The sequence below is a fragment of the Vombatus ursinus genome, unplaced genomic scaffold (genome assembly GCF_900497805.2).
Source record: "Vombatus ursinus unplaced genomic scaffold, bare-nosed wombat genome assembly UNPS02014801.1, whole genome shotgun sequence".
Classification (NCBI taxonomy): Eukaryota; Metazoa; Chordata; class Mammalia; order Diprotodontia; family Vombatidae; genus Vombatus; species Vombatus ursinus.
Window position 1 is genome coordinate 16,477,286 of NW_020954579.1, and position 20,389 is coordinate 16,497,674.

At 43.0% G+C, this 20,389-nt stretch overlaps 1 protein-coding gene across 2 annotated transcripts in view; it reads right to left on the reverse strand.

Annotated features, from left to right (window-relative positions):
• Positions 1-20,389, reverse strand: part of KIF19 (kinesin family member 19) — a 57,498-nt gene that overhangs the window by 32,002 nt on the left and 5,107 nt on the right. For both annotated transcript variants that reach the window (XM_027873152.1, XM_027873151.1), the window contains exon 2: positions 19,488-19,568. In XM_027873152.1, coding sequence (XP_027728953.1) covers positions 19,488-19,568 — 81 coding nt within the window. The remainder of the gene's footprint in view (positions 1-19,487; positions 19,569-20,389) is intronic.

Here is a 20,389-nt window from a genome sequence, read left to right on the forward strand (position 1 = left end):
GAGGAGAGGAGAGGAGAGGAGAGGAGAGGAGAGGAGAGGAGAGGAGAGACAGGAGAGTTGTCTCCATGTTGTTTCCATTAGGACATGAGCACTCTGTGGGCAGGGACCATGCTTTTTGCCATTTTTTTTAAATTTTGGCATCTCTCGCCTGTAGCACAGTGCCTGGCCCATAGTAGGTGCTTAATAAATCCTTATTGACTTCTTGACTTGACCACTATGGGTCAAGCACTGTGCTGATCGATGGGGACTCAAAGAAAGGCAAAAAAAGCCCTCAGTCTCTTCCCCTCCAGGAGCTCCCAGGCCAACAGGGGAGACAACAGGCAAACTTCTCGGTACCAACAGCATGAATCAAAGGTATTTTATTCTTAGCAGGAAGGCATTAGCAAGCGCTGTAAGTGCCCAATAAATGCTTGCTAATGAAAAGCATTTTGTCAAGGACAAAAGCAAGCTGAGTTGGCTGTCTCCCAGAAAAGTCTTAAGTAGCCCCTCTAATCAAGATAGACCAGTTGCTAGCTGTGGCTACTCAATTTCACTGCAAAGTGAACACCAAATGGGGCCCTTTTCCCAGGCGAGGGCTCCCCAGAGGACAATACTTTAGTGTTGCTTTAAAGGCCTAGACAGTAATCTATATACCTGGTAATTTAGGGGGTGGTTGGGGAGCAAAGGCCTGACATCCAAGGGACTTGTTCAAACTGCTTTGGGAAGACTGACTCCATATGTTTCAATGCCAAAGAGGAATTCATTTCAACAAATGTTTTATGAGAGCCTGCATATGGCAGGTCCTATGCTAAGTGTTGAGATAATAAAGATGAAAATAAAATAGCCCTACCTTCAAGCATTTTACCAGGGGCACAATTAAGCATAGAACCAAATCCAATGGCCTTTTTTTTTTTTTTTTTTTGGTGAAGGCAATTGGGGTTAAGTGACTTGCCCAGAGTCACACAGCTAGTGAGTGTTATGTGTCTGAGGGCAGATTTGAACTCAGGTCCTCCTGACTCCAGGGCTGGTGTCCACTGAACCATCTAGCTGCCCCTCAATGGCCTTTTAAAAACTTCTTTCTTGATCTCTCTGTTGCATTACAGAAGTTTTTGTGATACTTCTCTCTGCTACATTTCTTTCTATCAAAAAGCAGCTTGATGGTCTAGTAGATATAGGGCTAGGCCTGGAGTCAGGAGGACCTGAGTTCAAATTCAGCCTCAGACACTTAATATTTAATCCCGGGCTTAACCTCTATCTGCCTCAGTTTTCTCAACTGTAAAAAGGGGATAATAATAGCACCTACCACCCAGGGTTGTTGTGAGGGTCAAATGAGATATTTGCTAAGTGCCTGGCATGTAGTAGGTGCTTAATAAATGTTTCCTTCCTGGCTGGTCAGTTCCCCTCGCTGGATCATCATCCATGTCTCCTTTGTGTATATATCCCAGGTTTCTGTCCTGGGTCTTGCCTTCTCTCTATTTTTCCTCCTGCTGATCTTATCACCCCAAGTTCTCAACCATTATCTCTACACAGATGGGGACGGGGGAAGGAGGGGAATGAATAAGCATTTATATGATGCCTACCAGAGTTCCAGGCACTGTGTGCTAAGTGCTTTACAAATATTTTTTCACTTGATCCTTGCAACAACCCTGTGAAATAGGTGCTATTATTATCCCTACTTTACAGTTGAGGAACCCGAGGCAAACAAAAAGTAAGTGACTTGCCCGGGGTCATAACAGCTAGTAAATCCTTAAGGTGAAATTTGAACTGAGGTCTTCCTGACTCAGGACCCTATCCATTGTACTACCTAGAACTTCTAATGATGACTTCCAGAGCCAGTCCCCGTCTCTTTTCCGAAGGTCAGTCCCACATCACCAAATGCCTATTTTGTTCAGTTGTTTTCAGTTGTGTCCGACTCTTTATGACTCCATTGGGAGTTTTCTTGGCAAAGATACTAGAGTGGTTTGCCATCTCCTTCTTTAGCTCATTTTACATATGAAGAAACTGAGGCAAACAGGGAGAAGTGACTTGCCCAAGGTCACACAGCTAGTAAGTGTCTGAGACCAGATCTGAACTCAGGAAATGAGTCTTTCTAACTCCAGGCCCAGCACTCTATGCACTACACCACCTATTTTCATGAGTGCCTACTGGTCATCCCCAATTGGATGCCCTGTAGGCATCTCAAACTCAACAGAGTCCAAACTAGAACTCATTATCTTTCCCTCCAATCCCATCCTCCCACCTCTTCCTAACTTTCCCATGTCTGTAGAGGACACCACCATCCTTTCTGGTCACCAAGGTCCAACACTCCAAAGCCAACTTTGAGGCTTCACTCTCCTTTAGCGTCCTAATCATTTGTCATGTCTTAGGATTCTTCCTCCACAATATACCTCCCAGGTGTCCCCTTCTCATCTCCAGCCCAGAAGGCTGCATTACCTCTCTCCTGCGTCTCTCTACTTCCAGCCTCTTCTCTCTCTCTAATCCAGCCTGGCCACACAGCTGCCAAACAGATTTCTAAAGCACATGGCACTGCCTGTTCAAAAAGATCGATTGGGTTCCCTCTTGACTCTAAGAGAATATACAAACGCCTCTGTTTTGACTTATAAAGCTTTCATGATCTGTCTCCAGCCTACATTTCAAGGTTTTTTGTACATTATTATCTTCACTCTACATTAACCTCTACATTCCAGTCAAAGTGACCTGTTTGCCATTCTCCATACATGACATTCCATTTCCTACCTCCATCCCTTTGCATGGGCTGTTCCTGATGCCAGGAATGTACTCCCTCTTCACCTCCACCTTGTGGACTCTCTAGCTTCCTTCAGCTCACATATTACCTCCCACAGGAAGCCTAGTTGCTAGAGCCACCCTCTCCCATTACTCTGTATTTATTTAAATTTAATTTTCTATGTTTTTGTTGTCTTCTCCCCCACATTCCTTATTAGTAGAATGTAAGCTCCCTCAAGGCAAGGATTAGTGTGTTTTTGTCTTCATATCCTCTATACAAGGCATGATTTTGTTGCTGGTGGTGTTCAGTCATGTCTGACACTTCAAGACCCAGTTTGGGGTTTTCTTGGCAGAGATACTGGAGTGGTTTGCCATTTCCTTCTGTAGCTCATTTTACAAATGAGGAAATTGAGGCAAACAGGGTGAAGTGACTTGCCCAGGGTCATATACTAGTAGTATGTACCTGAGGCTAGATTTGAACTCAGGGTCTTCCCGACTATCCACTGCACCATCTAGCTGCCCACCAGGCATGATACAGGGACTCAATAAATTGACAAATGAACCCCGATTCCCAGCACTTGGATGCGTCTCCTTCAGAATGCTCTTTTCTCAACATTCTTTTCAATGGGCCCCATCTTGGGCCCGCTGATCCAGAACACTAAGTTAGGCTCCGGTTTCAGGCCCAGCTGAAGGACAAAACCACACTCTGAGCATTTTTGGATGGATCCCAGCGGAATGTAACCGGGCACCAGCCCAGCCTGCCTCCCCTAAACCCCACAGCCACTGGATGGCAAATCTCCTGACACAGGGAGGCTGAGGCGCATGTCACATGGAGGACACGTCTGCCCACACACCTGATCTCCCACCCTCGTCACCTTCAGATGTCCCCAAAGTCCCCTGCCATAGGCCAGAGCATCTTGGGCAAGGAGCTCCCTTGGCTATCCCATATCCTGACTCAGGACATTATTGGCACTGCCATGATCTTCTCTTAATGAGGGCTTTGTCTGAGCCCCCATCCATCTGTGCTCCGGCCTGCCTTGTTCCCAGTGTCTGGCCCCCACTACACCCCCACAAAGGCTGCTCCCCATTCCTATCTGCTAAGGCAGACAATGGGGCCTCTGTGAGGTCCAGCCAGGTGCCTAGGAGCCAAGCCATGGATCAGAGGGGAAGGGCTCAGAATCTGCACCTGCACAAAGAGACTTGGGAGAAGTCAGAAGACCCTCAGGAGTGGCCATCTCTCTTACCCGTGGACCCCTATGGCTATTTAAGAGGCCCTAGCTTCCATGTTCTCAGGGTGCTCTAAATTTCCTTTTGTTGAAAGATAAGAGGGGCTGCTAGATGGCGCAATGGATAGAACAACAGCCCTAGAGGCAGGAGGACCTGAGTTCAAATTTGGCCTTGGACACTTACTAGTTGTATGACCTTGGGCAAGTCACTTAACCCCAATTGCCTCCAAAGAAAGGAAGAAAGAAAGACAGGGACAGAAGCCCCAGGAATAATAATAACAACAATAATCATAACTTGTGCTTTATCATTGAAAACAAAACAAAATGCTTTCACATATATTATGAATCAGCAGTGCAGTAGATAGTGCTAGGCCTGGAGTCAGGAAGACCTAGTGTCAAATCCTGCCTCACTTACTTAGCTGTGTGACTGTGGGCAATTCATTTAACTTCTCTGTGCCTCAGTTTACTCATCTGTAAAAAATGAGGGAGCTGGACTCGAAGGTCTCTAAGGCCTCTTCCAGCTCTAATTCCTATGATAGCCAGTGCTTAAAAGTTTGCAAAATGCTTTTACAAATGTTACCTCATTTTATCTGCAAAACAAACCGAAAAGTGTCATTATTATCCCCATTTTATAGATGAGGAAACTGAGGCAGAGATTAAGTGACTTGCCCTAGAGTATCTGAGGTCATGTTTGAACTCAGCTCTTCCTGACCCTAGGCCCAGCACTCTATCCATTTGAGCCATCTAACTGATAATTGAATTAAACTGCTGTATTGAAACAGGCTTCAGTTCTAGGGTATGTTTGTGTGTGTTTGTTGTGGGGAGAGAGGAAGGTTTTGTTTTTTTTTTTTTTTTAATTTTCTGAAGACTTAAGAGCTGTAGAACTCTTGATACAGGTTCTTTTGTACCTGGAATCTAAGTGAAGTCACTTAATGATAGCCTCTCATGGGCTGCTTTCTGTCTGTATCACTTTCTGCATATTAGGGTGGGGTGTTTACATTTCTTTTTCTATACCAGGAAGGAATCCTGTGCTTTCCTATCCTCTCCCAGCTAGAGACAAATTTCAGGCCCAGAGAGGTTAATATACTTGCCCGAGGTCACACAGTAAATTCTAACTCCAACCCTACAATGGCATTTAAGGAGCTCAACTGTTTACCACTATATTTGTTATCTTCATCATCGTCATCATCATCATCATAATTACTATTTTTTTTCCAAATGAGAACATTTAAGACTTTGAGAGGTCGAATAATTTGCCCAAGGTCACACAACTAGAGACTTTGGCAGGACCCAAACTCCTTGATCTGAGTACATAGCTGAGTCCTTTTTTGAGGCTGTGTAGAGAAGTGAATTTGGAATCAGAAGATCTGAATTTGAACGTCAGCCTATTTATTTACCACCTAAAGGACTTTTAGCAAATAATTTCATCTCTTTGGGTCTCAGTTTCTTTATCTGTACTAAAAAACAACCTCCAGGGTCCTTTTTAGCTCTAAAACCCTAACTCCCATCTGACTTTACCTCAAGTGGACCCTGGCAGAGCTGGGGAGAGAACCTAGGGAGTGAGGCTCCCCGTGACTGCCAGCAGCCCCCACACCACTTTCCTCCTGAGCAAATGCTCCTGGCCCATCTGTCCTTTTAATCTGAAAGGCACAGGACGAGCATTGTGTCTGTCTCTATTGTCAGCAAAACCAACAGGGATGTCACCAGAGCCTGAGGAAACAGGTAGAGCTCAGACGCAATAAATAACCGTCCACCTGTTGCTACAACATGAAATGGGCACCCAGCCCGGTCCTTTTCCCCCAGGCCTTTGTGGAGTGGGCTTTACTCCCCCTCACCCATTTGTCCCAAGGTCCTCCCCATTTGTCTCTTCCGCTTATCAATTACTGCTTAGTCTTCACCCACAGCATGTTAGGTGCCTACATCTAAAGGGGGGGGGGTTGTGTGTATCTTCCTCCAAGATGATGTAAGCCCTTGGATAACAGAGATTTTTTTCCCCATTTTTGTTTTTATATTACCAGTCTTGCACATACTAAGCACTTAACAAATGTTTGATGAATTGAGTTAAATTATCACCCCAGAGAGAGTCAATGGTGCATCACCTCAGAGGGAGGGTGGAGGCGGGGAGGAAGGCCCTCAGAGTTAGTGGAGGGTAGGGAAGAGCAAAAGGGCAGGAAGCCCTATAGATGTCAGCCAACAAACGTTTATTAAGCACCTACTATTGCCTGCCACTGGGTCAAGTCCACGGAATATAAATTTAAGATGTACACTTCACCCCTTCTGCATCCTAGCTGGCAATGGCCAGTCATGTCAGGCTGTTTCTAGAAAATCTAGAAAATTTTCCAAAAAATCCTGTTTCTAGAGCAAAAATTCTTTAACCAGGATGGGGGCAGGGAGTAGGGGGAGTGGAGAGATTTCAGGGAACTCAATTTAGAAGGGAAAACAAATTCATTTCAATATAATTCGTTTCCTCTGTAATCCTGTATATTTTATTTTATGCACTTAAAAAGAGTCTTCTGAGAAGGGTCTGTGGGCTTTCTCAGACTGCCCAAGGGGTCCGCAGCAGACAGAAAAGGTTGGGCCCCTGCACTAGCGGGCTCAGCTTAAACTCTGCCTTTCCTCTAGGGCTCTGGCTCCCATCTCAATGCAGATTTTGACCTTTCCAGAGCTCCCGACCATCTTGCACTTGTCTCAGAGCCAGGAAACCCAACACCAGGAAAGGGAAAGCACTGGGGTTTCAGTCTGAGGCAGAGAGTTTAATCACAGGGATCTGTCCTAGTTAGAGAGCCCAGGCTCCGTACTTCCCTCCTTTCATTCCCCTCCCCCCCAATCTCCTAGGTGAGAAAGACTAGGAACAAACAGCCTTGGGCACTGTTTCCAGTCTGCCTGTCCTCAAATTCAGAGGTCAGAGGCTTCCTTCCTGCCGTGGTATTAAATAGCTGAGATCCCCAGAGAGCACAGTAGGGTTGGAGGTTCCAATTTATTGTGTGACCTTGGGCGAGTATATTCACCTCTCTGGATCTAAAATTTGTCTCCAACTGGGAGAAAGTAGGAAAGCACAGGGTTCCTTCATGGTAGAGAAAAACAAATGCAAACACCCCACCCTAATCCAGGGAAGGTGGTACAGACAGAAAGTAGCCAAGAGTTTATCACTTAAGTGACTTCACTTGGATTCCAGGTACATAGGAACCTGTGTCAACAGTTCTTAAGGCCTCAGAAAATGAAAAATCTCCCCCTCCACCCTACACACACACACCTTTGAACCGAAGCTTATTTTAATACAGCAATTTAATTTAACACACACTTATTAATCAGCCTATTATGTGATAGGCAGCTTGAGCTCTGCCCTAGAAGAGCTTATTGTTGAGTGGAGGAGATGAGACAGGGCCAACAAACCAGGCAAGGAGGGAATCAATACCATAGGAGGGTGTAGAGGCAAAGTGATACTGGCAGCTGGCATTTTATATAGCCTTTAATAATAACAACGATAATCATAGCTAGCATTCATATACTGCTTTAAAGTTTACAAGAGCTTTATGTATGTGAACTAATTTAATCTTCCTATCAACCCCTAGAGGTAGGTGTTTTTATCTCAGTTTTACAGATGAGGAAACTGAGGCAGACAGAAGTTAAGGGACTTGCTCAGGGTCACACAGCTAGTAAGTTTTGGAGGTAGGATTTGAATTCAAGTAGTCCTAATTCCATGCCCCAAACTCTAACCACTGTGCCACCTGGCTGTTTTAAGGCAGAGGTTCTTATCTCAGGCTCCAAAGATCAGATCCCCAAAGGGTCCATAGACAGATTTCAGGAGCTCTGAGTACATGAACTTGTATAGAGGAAAAAGACATCTTTATTTTTACTAAACTTTAACTGAAATTTAGCATTTCCTTTAATTATGATTTTTTAAAAAAATTATCTGAAAGTTCATAGACTTTACCAGACTGACAAAGGGATCCAACAATACACACACACACACACACACACACACACACACACACACACACACACACACACAAGTTAAAAACCCTTGCTTTAAGTTTTTCAAAATTTTTTTGCGTTTACGTTTAAAATGTCTACAGAAGGGGCAGCTAGGTGGTGCAGTGGATAGAGCACTGGCCCTGGAGTCAGGAGGACCTGAGTTCAAATGTGACCTCAGACACATAACACTTACTAGCTGTGTGACCCTGGGCAAGTCACTTAACCCCCATTTCCTCACCAAATAAAATAAAATAAAATTAAATGTCTATGGAACATCCAGTTCAAGATGTGCAGGAGACAGTTGGAGATACAAGTTTTGAGATTAGGAGAGGGAGGGCTGGATAAGTAGATCTGAGAATCATCAGCAGAGAGATGATATTTGAATCCATGGAAGCTGATGAGCTCACCAAGTGAAATAGTTCAAATGGAGAAGAGAAGAGGGCACAGGACAGAGCCCTGAAGGATGCTCACTAGTGACCTGGGGTCAGTAAAGGAGAGTGAGAAAAGTGGTCAGACATCTAGAAGGAGAACCAGTATGGAGCAGTGTCACAGGAACCCAGAGAGAAGAGTGCGTCAAGGAGAGGAGGCTTATCAACAGTGTCAGAGGCATTGTTGAGAGGCCAAGAAGGATGAGGATTGAGAAAAGATCATTATTGCAGGACTGTCCTTTAACTTTCTTCGTCCCTATGAATCATTCAAAAAAAATGAGAGTCCCTGTCCTCTAGCAGCTTACATTCTAATAGGAGGAAACAACGTATGTGGAAGAGCCATAGCCAGAGAGGGGTGCTTTGTTTTGAAAAATCACAGGGATGCTGAGTGGAGCCCTAAAGGAGAAGGCTGACCATCCTTTACGGTAGCAATGGTAGTATTGGTTTGACTATTGTTCTAGAGATGGAGAGAGGGTACCAGCACAGGAGCAGGGTAGATAGAAAGAAGATGCTGGTGCTGCAGCAGGGTTGATGGCAAGAGGATGGTTGAGCTGTAAAGTGAAGCATGGTTGGGGTGGGCTAAATATAGTGAGCCGTGAGAAGTGTTTATCAATCAGAAAAAAGTAAGGGCTGGAGAGTGGGAGTTTGGGAGCTGAAGGAAGGTGGTGGGGTGAGTGAGGGAAATCTTGCAGGGCATTCCAAAAGGAGTGGAAAGGCAAGAACAATGGTGCAGAAGCAGGTTAAGTGAGTGGTCATTGAACAAGAGACTGTTAGAGATGGAAGGACCACCAGAGATCCCCTAGTCCAATCTTTTCTTGTTACGGATGAAGAAACATAAACCCAGAGAGAGGAAGCAATTTGACCAAAGTAAGTCAGGAAGATGGTAAATAATCCAATAAAATCTTTTCATTTTCTAGATACCACCTTTGAAATTTTTTGGTTCTGATTTTTATTTTTTAAATACAGTGATGTTTTGTGAGAGTTTGCTGCAGGGGCCATATTTCCAAATGGAAAACATCATTCTGTAAGAATTCAGTTGCTCCCTTAAGAGAGCATTCTTTCCCAGGTATTGTACCTGGAAAGGGGCTCTCCAGAGCTTTCACAATCCTGATGTAAGGGGCAGGACCAGAAAGAAGGAAAGGTAAAGCTATCTGCTTAGGAAAGAAACAGAATTAGAAGATGGTTTCTCTAGCAAGCAGAGCCTTAACTAGGAATATTTTCACTGGAAGCAAAAACATTTAGAGTATGATGACTTGTTCAAGCTAGTTACATAGCTAATAAGTGGCAAATTTGTTGTTTCATTGTGTCTGACTCTTTGTGACCCCGTTTGGGGTTTGCTATTTTTTTTGGCAGAGATATTGGAATGATTTGTCATTGCTTTATCCAGCTCATTTTACAGATGAGGAAACTGAGGCAAACAGGGTAAAGTGACTTGCCCAGGGCCACACAGCTAGTAAGAATCCGAGGCCAGATTTGAACTCATGAAGATGAGTCTTTCTGATTCCAAGTCCAGTGCTCTACCTAGCTGCCCAATAAATGGGAATGTTAAAATTTAAACCCATGTCCTTTGACACCCTATTTCTACTACTATTTCTGATGAGTTACAGCTCATCACCTTATTTTATAGATATGGAAATTGAGGCTTAGAAATGAAGTGACTTTCTCAGGGTCACACAGCTAGTAAATGGCAAAGCCAGGATGTATTATTATCTGCCTCACTTATCCATACCTTGAAATGTTTGTATTCTTAGTAATCTTCCTTCCCCCCCCAATATGTTACCCCTTATTAGACTAAGTTTCTCAAAATCAGGGACCACATCTTATCTCTTTTTTTTTTTGACTCCCCAGGTGTTCTTAACCTAGGGCCAGTGAACCTGCTTTTTTTTTTTAGAAAAATATGTGGATAACTAGACATATATATGTATATACACATACAACATAATACATACATACATACATATAATTTATTTTGTTAAATATTTCCCAATTACATTTTAAAAAATTTTAACATTCATTTTTAAAAATTTTGAGCTCCAAACTCTCTCCTTCCCTCCTGCCCCTCCTCTATCCCTTGAGAAAGCATATTTCTATATTATGTATTTTATTGTATGCATTTAAAAACATTCTTCTGAAAATGGTCCATAGGTTCCATGACACAAAAAAGTTAAAAGAACCCCTGGCCTGGGCACATAATTAATGTTCACTAAATGTGGATGCCAATAATGGTATGGCCTTGAGTAAGTTCCTCTGTAGGCCTCAGTTTCCTTTTCTATAAAATGAGAGGGTTGGATCAGATGATTTCCAAAGTCCCCTCTAACTCTAGCATTCTATGGTGATGATAGAATCTTGCTGGGGGGCATGAGGGGAGGGAATAATAATGTAAAGTAAGGATGCTTAATCTAGGGAATATCTGTGAACCTCTTAGAAAAATTTTTTTGACAACTGCATTTCAAATTAATTGACTTCCTTTGCAATCAATTGTCTTTTATTTTATGGATTTAACAACATAATTCTGAGAAGGGGCTTATAAGCTTCACCAGACTGCCAAAGGGGGCCAGGACATTAAAAAGGTGAAGGAGGCTGAGGATACAGGTGGCACTTGGCTATACCTGTCCTCACCTTGACTCTGAGGAATTTTTCCTTTTCGCCTGACAAGAGTTCCCAGTCTATATCCATCCTCTGCCCTGTGTGCTCTAACAGAAATTTTCAGGAGGACCAGAGACTGATGAGGAAAAGGAATACAAGTCAATTCCCATCCATCCAATTCTTTGGGGCCCAGGACTGCAAACTTTCAAAGGTCCCTCATGAAGAAACAGGCTCCTGCCTCTTTAGAAAGTCTCAGCTTGAGTCAAATCTATAAGAATACAAGTCATTCCCCAATTGATAAATGGTCAAAGGAGATGAACAAGCAGTTTACAGATGAAGAAATTAAAGCTATCTATAGTCACAGGAAAAAATGTTCTAAATCACTATCGATTAAAGAAACACAAATTAAAACAACTCTGAGGTACCACATCACACCTATCAGATTGGCCAACATGACAAAACAGGAAAATGATAAATGTTGGAGAAGATGTGGGAAAATTGGAACACTAAAGCATTGTTGGTGGAGTTGTGAAATGATCCAATCATTTTGGAGAGCAATTTGGAACTATGGCCAAAGGGCTATAAAACTGTGCATACCCTTTGATCCAACAATTCCATTTCTAGGTCTATATCCAGAAGAGATCATAAAAATGGGCAAAGGACCCACACGTAAAAAATATTTATAGCAGCTCTTTTTGTGGTGGCCAAGAATTGGAAATTGAGAGGATGCCCATCAACTGGGGAACTGTGGTATATGAATGTAATGGAATACTATTGTCCCATAAGAAATGGTGAGCGGGAGGATTTTAAAAAGAACCTGGAAAGACTTGCACCAACTAATGCTGAATGAAGTGAGCAGAACCAGGAGAACACTGTGTGTAGTAATAGCAACATTGTGCAATGATCAACTATGAAAGACTTGACTCTTTTCAGCAAGACAATGATCTAAGACAATTCCAAAAGACCCATGATGGAAAATAATGCCCACATCCAGAGAAAGATGTGGGTCTGAATGCAGATTGAAGGATACTATTGTCTCCCTTTTTTGTTGTTTTTTGTTTTATCTTTGTCATGGTTTTTCCCTTTTGTTCTGATTCTTCTTTCACAACATAACTAATGTGGAAATATGTTTAATATGATCATACTTGCATAGCCTATATCAGATTAATGCCATCTTGGGGAAAGAGGAGTGGAGGAGGGATTTAGAACTCAAAATCTTATAAAAGTGAATGTTGAAAATGAAAAATAAATAAATAAATGAAATGAAAATCTTTAAAAAGTTTCAGCTTTCCCCCATTTTTGTTTTTCAGTTGTATCCAATTCTTCATGACCCCATTTGGGGTTTTCTTGGCAAAGATACTGGAGTGGTTTGCCATTTCCTTGTCTAGCTCATTTTTACAGATCAGGAAACTGAGGCAAACAGGGTTAAGTGACTTTCCCAAAGTCACAAAACTAGTAAGTGTTTGAGGTTGGATTTGAACTCAGGTCCTCCTGACTCCAGACCTAGTGTACTACCTATTGCACCACTCAGCTGCCCTTTCCTCTACTACTTTCAGCCTTTCTTTTAATTATTTTTTAGGGATTAATAATGATGATGATGATGATAAAGGATTAAGGTAAGGAAGGCCAAGACAGATCTTAGAACCTATCTTACTCACTACAGAAAAGGAGGCAAGAGAGAGAATGTTACAACCCATATAAAAATAAAGGTCTCAGTCTTTCCTCTAGCCTCTAGAAAGACCTCCTGAAAGTATACAGAGTACATCTGAGGCAATCTGGGGTAAATTGCCTTCTGTCTCTGGGCCTCAGTTTCCTGATCTGAAAAATGAGGGTATTGATTCAGTAGTGCCAAACTCAAATAGAAAAAGGGGCCACTAAATCTTATGTAGGGATCCCTGCAGGCCACAAAATTTTAAAATGTTATATTATCTATGTTTTATTGTACTTTTATTTATATGGTTATATATTTCCCAGTTACATTTTAATCTGGTTCAAGTACATTCGAGAATGTTGGTGGGCCTTGTGTTTGACACCTTGGAATTAAATGATCTCTAAGGTTTCTTCTGTCTTTAACATTTTAGAATTCTAAGGGGGAATTAGGAGGAATAGGCAGCAGTATGACAGAGAGTCAGGAAGAACTGAGTCCAGATTCCACCTCTCACTATGTGTGGAGTGTGTGCGAGACTCTTACAGGCTACTAAGACTACATAAACTGTGCTGGGAGTTCTCTATGCCCATGAAATCCCAGGTTTTCCAGAACAGTTGGGTATAGGCTGAAGCTAGAATTGGTTGGGGGTGGAGGTGGGAGGCCAGGGCCGGCTCATGTCAGCTCCCTGTTCCATGCCCCCGTCTTGCACAAGAGGGTGATTGGCTTCCACCACAAGAAGGGCTAGCGGATTGAATTCTCACCCTCTCCCATCACAGGAGAAGGACGTGGTGTAACACATGACGGCCACACTTTACCTGAGGAGTGAGGGCATTCAAGTCTGCATCGGACCTCTAGTCCTCATAGTTGCTACTCTTCTCTCCTCAATCCCTCCCTTCTCTTCCTCTTCTCACTTCCCCCTGCTTCCATCCTTCCTCCCTACTTCTTTCTTCTCCCTCCCTGCTTCCCTTATTTCCTTCCTTCTTCATCAATTTCTTCCCAAATCTCTGACCTCCTTCTTCTATTTTTCTTCTCCCTTCCCCTAAAAGGTGAGCTAGATCCTCCCTAATTTTCCTAACTGTTCTACCTCAGCTTGAATTAGGGGCCTCAGGAGCAGGGGTGGGGTAGGTGACAGTTGGTGGTTTTAAGCAGAAAAATGCCTATTAGTGGATTGTAAATAAAGCCAGTTGGCTTAAGTCCTGCAAATAAATGTCTGAAAAGCTTGGGCAGGAGATGTTTCCTGGGCAGGAAGGAGGGAAGGCATCATGACTCATTAAGATTCTTCTTCTCTTATTCTTGTCCCTTGTAAGCCCCAGCATCCTATCAGATTTCTTTCACCTCCCTGAAATCCACCACTCCTTCAAGAAGTCTGTTTCCAGGATCTAATCCTACTCAGATGCCTCAACAAGATCTCCTGGGCTGGCTTAGGTCCACCTCACAGACCCTAACACAGAGCAACAGACTTGGGGCAATCACCTGGGAACTGCCCTCCTGACAGCTGATGATAGACAAGTACAGGAAAAGAAACTTCGGTGTTATTGACAATAATAATGACACAGCTCACATTTAAAGCAGCCCTAGAACACAGACAACACAACTGACTGGGATGAATAGCACAACTATTACTATCCCATTATACAGATGAGAAACTGAGTCTTAGAGAGATAAAAGGTGAATTGCCCACGATAATATAGCTACTAAATTGCCAAAACCCAGCCTCTGAGACTAGGGCTCTTTCCTCTACACCATTTGGGCTGAAACAGGAATGAATGGATACAAACATGCAGGGGCATAGCTAATTTTTAGTTTGTTGTTATTGTTGTTGTCATTTTTCAGTCGTGTCTGACTCTCTGTGACCCCATTTGGGGTTTTCTTGGCAAAGATATTGGAGTGGCTTGTCATTTCCTTCTGCAGCTCCTTTTACAGCAGAGGAAACTGAGGCAAACTGGGTTAAGTGGGTTTGCCCAGGGTCATGCAGCTGGTAAGTGTCTGAGACTGGATTTGAACTCAGGAAGATGTATGTTTCTGACTCTAGGCCTGGCGTTCTATCCACTGTGCCACCTAGCTGTTCTATGCTTAATTAGGGTGGGCCTGTATTTTTCACTTCCCACCTCTCTCTAGAACATCTTCTTTCCCAGTATCAACTTAAGCCCATAATACTGAATGTCTTTCTTGAAAGGTGGTAGAAATATCCATACTTGTAACAGACTCTGGGTATAGCTTGGATATCATTTTTATTAGGTCTTTTAAAAGATATTGGCTAGAAAAGAGCTTCTGGTCATCCATTTGCCACTATTAGCTATGCAACCTTGCGCAAGTCACTTTCTTGTCTGTAAAACAGGCCTCCTTAGTTCAATGACCCCTTGAAATCTAGAGGCAGCTAGGTGGTACAATGAATAGAACGCTGGACTTGAAGTCAGGAAGACCTGAGTTCAAATCCTTCCTCAGACTCTAGCTGTATGATAGTGTGCAAGCCACTTAGTCTCTCTCAGCCTCAGTTTCCTCATCTGTAAAATGGGGATAGTAATAGTACTGGGGTCACAGTGGATAGAGTGTCAGACTTGAAGCTACTTAACTCTGTTTGCCTCAGTTTCCTCATCTGTCAAATGAACCGGAGAAGGAAATGGCAAACCATTCCAGTATCTTTGCCAAGAAAACGCCAAAATGAGATCACCAAGAGTTGAATGTGACTGAAATGACTGAACAAAAGGTGGTACAATGGACAGAGCACTGGATTTGTATTCAGGAAGACCTGAGTTTGAATCCTTCTTTAGACTCTAGCTGGGTGATGGTATGCAAGCCACAGTTTCCTCATCTGTAAAGTGGGGATAATAATTTCTACCTTGCAGAATTGTGAGGATCAAGAACAAATGTAAAATGTTTTGCAAACCTTTAAGCACTATACAAATAACTCCTTGGGGTCCATGTACTCAAGGACTAGATGATCTCTAGGGTTTCTCTCAGTGCTGAAGAATTTATTCTTGTGTGAGGATATAAATCCAACTCTCACTATTCCCCAAACTAGCTCAAACGTGGTCTTCTCACCTACTTGTTTTTCCTCATTGGCTCAGAAACCTTTGGGGCAACATACATTTTTCCATTAAGCAACATAGGTGGAGAAAGCCCATGGAAATTATCTAGTGGCTTAGTATTTATGATAATTTACCCTGCACATTTTGGGGCGGTCAGGCTCACCATCCTATTCAGAAAGAGCTGTGAAGGAATAACAAGTCCATTACAGGCCCAAGGCTGCTTCCAGCCAGGCTTTAGGGAGAGGCAACTGCTCACCTCCCGTTTTTCTTATCACAGCCACTGGGCACCAGTGAATTTAAACTTACTGAACCCATAACTCGACCTGTTCCAACATGTACCTTTCTCAGCATTGACAGCTGCCTCCTCAGCTTCACAAATATGTTGGCAAGTCTTGCTACTTTCAATGGGGCCCTACCACTCAGGGGAGGAACTTCTAGGCAGCACCAAGATGGCAAGAGGTAAGGGAATAGTAGATCCCCCGTGGGCCTCATCATCATAGGTGTCCTTCAACCTCATTCTCTTTCCTCGAAAACCCTCTTCCCCTCCCCATTGATGAATTTCCTTATTTCTGTTGAGGGTGCTACCATCTTCTCAGTTGTCCTGATTCAATTTTTGTACTGTCCTTGACTTCTATCTCTCCCTGATGTTATATATTTAATCAATTGCCAGATTTCATTGTTTCTTCCTCCATACCCACCCCCTTCTTTCTACTCACCAGACTATTACCCTGGTTTAAACTCTCAACATCTCTCACCTAGACCACTGTCCTAATTGGACTCTTTGTCTCAGGTTTCTCTCCTTCTGAATCCATCTGAATACACCTTTTAAAGTGGTTTTCCACAGTACAAGTCTGTCCATTTTACTCTCCTACTCAATTAATTCCAATGACTCCTTTTGTCTCTAGGATCAAATATAAGCTCCTCTGTTTAGCTTTTAAAGCCCTTCATAACCTGGCCCTAACCTACTTTTCCAACCTTATTGTACATTACTCTCCTTCCTGTACTCTAGAGTCCAGTCAAACTGGTGTTCTCACTCTTCTTCACAAATGACACTCCATCTCTCATCTCCTTGTTTTTGCATTGGCTGAGCCCCCTGACTGAAATGCACTCCCAGTTTACCTCTGCCTCTTAGAATCCCTTGTTTCCTTCAGAACTGAGCTCAAGGGGCCCTTCTCTATGAAATCTTTCCTAAGCTTCCCAGCTGCTAGTGCCTTTACTCTCAAAATTTACCTTGGATTTCTGTTATACATACTTATGTATATGTTGTCTTCTTGAGGGTAGGGACTACTTCTTTTTGTATCTGTATCCTTAGCACCTAGGACAGTACCAGGCGCATATGAGTCACTTAAATGTTTGTTGGTCAACCAATTAAATGATGAATGGTTCCAAATGAGGGTCCAGTAGGTGATTCAATTGTATTTAATTAATATCTATTTGCTATGTGTGATACATAATGATTGTTAACAAGGCTTATGGAACTTACAGGTCTGGCTTAGGGTTGAGGTGGGGAGAATGATACACTGCGTAAACAGATAAATAATACTCAAGGTAATTTGAAAAGGGACAAAGTATTAACAACTTGAGGGATCAGAGAAGGTGTTGCATAAGAGATGCCATCTGAGTTGAGTGTTGAAGGAAGATAAAGATCCTGAAAGGACAGCTAGGTGGTTCAATGGATAGAGCACCCTCCCTGAAGTCAGGAGGACCTGAGTTCAAATCCTGCCTCAGACACTTAACTAGCTGTGTGACCCTGGGCAAGTCACTTCATCCTGTTTACCTCAGTTTCCTCATCTATAAAATGAGCTGGAGAAGGAAATGGCAAACCATTCCAGTATCTTTGGCAAGAAAATCCCAAATGGTATCATGAAGAGTCAGACATGACAGAAATGACTGAACAACAACAACAACAAAAGGATTCTGAGAGGGGGAGATGAGGAGGGAGTACGTCTAGGTTTGGGGGACAACCTGGCAAAAGCATGGAGGCAAAGGATGGAATGCTGAGCTGGCAGAACAGCAAGGAGTCTGGTTTGGCTGGGAGGGAGAGAAGGGGAAGGGATGTTAGGATGGAGACGTTTAGATGCCAGACTGAGGAGTATGTATTTTATCCTTATATAAACAAAGCCACCTAGGCTTTACTCAAGATTTGTGAGCAGGGGAATGAATGTAGGTCTGTGCCTTGGGGTGACTATTTTGACAGCTGTGTGGAGGATGGATTAAGGAGGGCTAAGACTGAAAGCAGGAAGATCAAGTAGGAAGCTATTTCAGTAGTTCAGGTGAGAGGTGATGAGGACTGAATGAGGTGGGTAGCTATATATGTAAAAAGAAGGGGATGGATGTAAGATATACTGTGAAGGTAGAATTGACAAGACCTTGCAGCTGTTTGGATGGGATGAATGAGGGAGAGGATAGAATGAAAGATGAGAAGGGTTGGTGGCATAGAGTCTAGAGTGAGGAAGACAGGTTTGAATATTATCTCAGTTATTAGCTCTGTGGCTGTGGACAAGTCACTAACTTCTCTCAACCACAGTCAGTTTTCTCATCTGTAAAATGGAGATGATAATATCATTTTGAGGCCGCACTTCCCTCACAAGCTGCTTATGAGGGCCAAATGAGATGACCTATGTAAAGAAAGCACTTTGCAAACTTTAAGGCATTATGCAAATTTCATTTATTTTCATTGTTATTATTATTATTATTATCATTATCATTATTGTTGTTGTTGACTTAGGAAGGAAGCAAGTATTTATTAAAAGCTTACCATGTGCCAGGCACTGAGCTAAGCACTTTATAAATTCAATCCCTGGGAGGTGGGTGCTATTATTATCCATTATCCATTTTAGAGTTGAGGAAACTGAGGCAGACAGAAGTTAAATGACTTGCCTAGAGTCACATAGCTTGTGTTTAAGGCCAGATTTGAACTCAGATCTTCCTGACTCCAGGTCTAACACATTATCCACTACCTCCTGCCACCTGGGTTGTTGATATTCAGCCATTTCAGTTGAGTCCAGCTTTTCCGTGACCTCGTCTTCTTGGCAAAGATACTGGAGTGGTTTGCCATTTCCTTCTCAAGAACATTTTACAGATGAGGAAACTAAGGCAAACAGAGTTAAATGACTTGCCCAGAGTCACACAGCTAGTAGTCTAAGATTTGAAGTCAGGAAGATTCATCTCCCTGACTCCAGGCCCAGCACTCTATCCACTGCATTACCTAGCTGCCCTGCTAGTAACTAGGACAAAATAGTCATTTGGAGGAAGAGAAAGTTTTGGGCAGCAATGTGGTCACTGAATCTAAAGTCAAAGGACCTGGATTTGAGTTCCATGTCTATTTCCTACTAGCTGTGTCAACTTGAGACTCAGTTTTCTCATCTGTAAAACATCCACCTCTGTCTACACACTGTCTGCCTCACAGAGTTGTTGTGATCAAAATGCTTCATAAAATTTAAAGCTCTCTACAAATATAATTTGGGCAGCTAAGTGGTGTAGTGAATAGAGCTCCAGCCCTGGAGTCAGGAAGACTCATCTTCCTGAGTTAAAATCTGGCTTCAGGTATGTAATAGGTGGGTGACCCTGGGCAAGTCACTTAACCCTATTTATTTCAGTTTCCTCATCTATAAAATGAGTTGGAGAAGGAAATGGCAAAACCACTCCAGTATTCTTGCCAAGAAAATCTCAACGGGGTGAGGAAGTGTCAGACACAACTGAAAAAAACCCGACTAAACAGCAATAACAATAAATATGATTTATTATTGTTGTAGTTATTGGTGGTGGTGGTGGTGTTAGGCTGGGAGGCCTAGGTGGCTCCATTGCCCTGGTCAGCCCAAACATAACTTGTATCCAGCTCTCCAGAGGAGCCCACTTCCCTGACCTTCTCTTGGCTGGGGCCTTTGCTTACCTGTTCATCCACTTTATGGGCAATGAGTGTGGCTCCTTCCTCCAGCTCCGTGACACTAATGGGCCGGACCCGAAGTGCCACCTAAAGAAAGACACCAGATTTCCTGTTAGGCTCAGTGAAGCTGGGGTTGAGGGACAATGGGTCCCACATCAAAGAGAAGCCAAAAGCTTAAAGAGGATCGTTTATTTGCTCATGGCCTGAGAGGGCAGGTTAGGTTGGCCCTGTTTGTCCTGGGCACTCTCCTCATTTTCCCCCAACTCTTCTTTCAGCTCTTTATCCAACAATGTATAGGGGTCCAATTCAATGTAAGTTAATGTACAGTGATTGAGCACCTGCTCTGTGCTAGGCACTTAAGAGATGGACAAAACATAACAGTCCATGCTTTCAAGGAACTTACATATGACTGGCAGTATACAACATGTACGCAAGTGAGTAAATACGAAGTTATGAATGGAAAGCAATACCAAGTGATTTCAAGAGAGATAATGCTAAAAAACTGGGGAGGATCCCCAAAGGTTTTGTGGAGGCAGTACCTGAGCTGTGCTTTGAATGAATCTATAGATTCTAAAAGGTGGAGGTGAGAAAGGACTGTATTCCAGGCATTTGGGACCACTTGTGCAAAGATGAGGAGGTAAGAGATAGGATGTCATATAGGAGAAAAAGCTAGTAGCTCATCTTTATTGGAACAGAGAGTGTGTAAAGAGGAGTTTGTGTGTGTGCATGTACATGTGTGTGTGCGTGTGTGTGTGTGTGTGTGTGTGTGAGAGAGAGACAGAGAGACAGAGACAGAGAGAGGGAGAAAGAGACAAAGTTACAGAGAGAGGGAGAGAGACAGAGAGAGGGAGGGAGAGAGAGGAGAGAGAGAGAGAGAGAGAGAGAGAGAGAGAGAGAGAGAGAGAGAG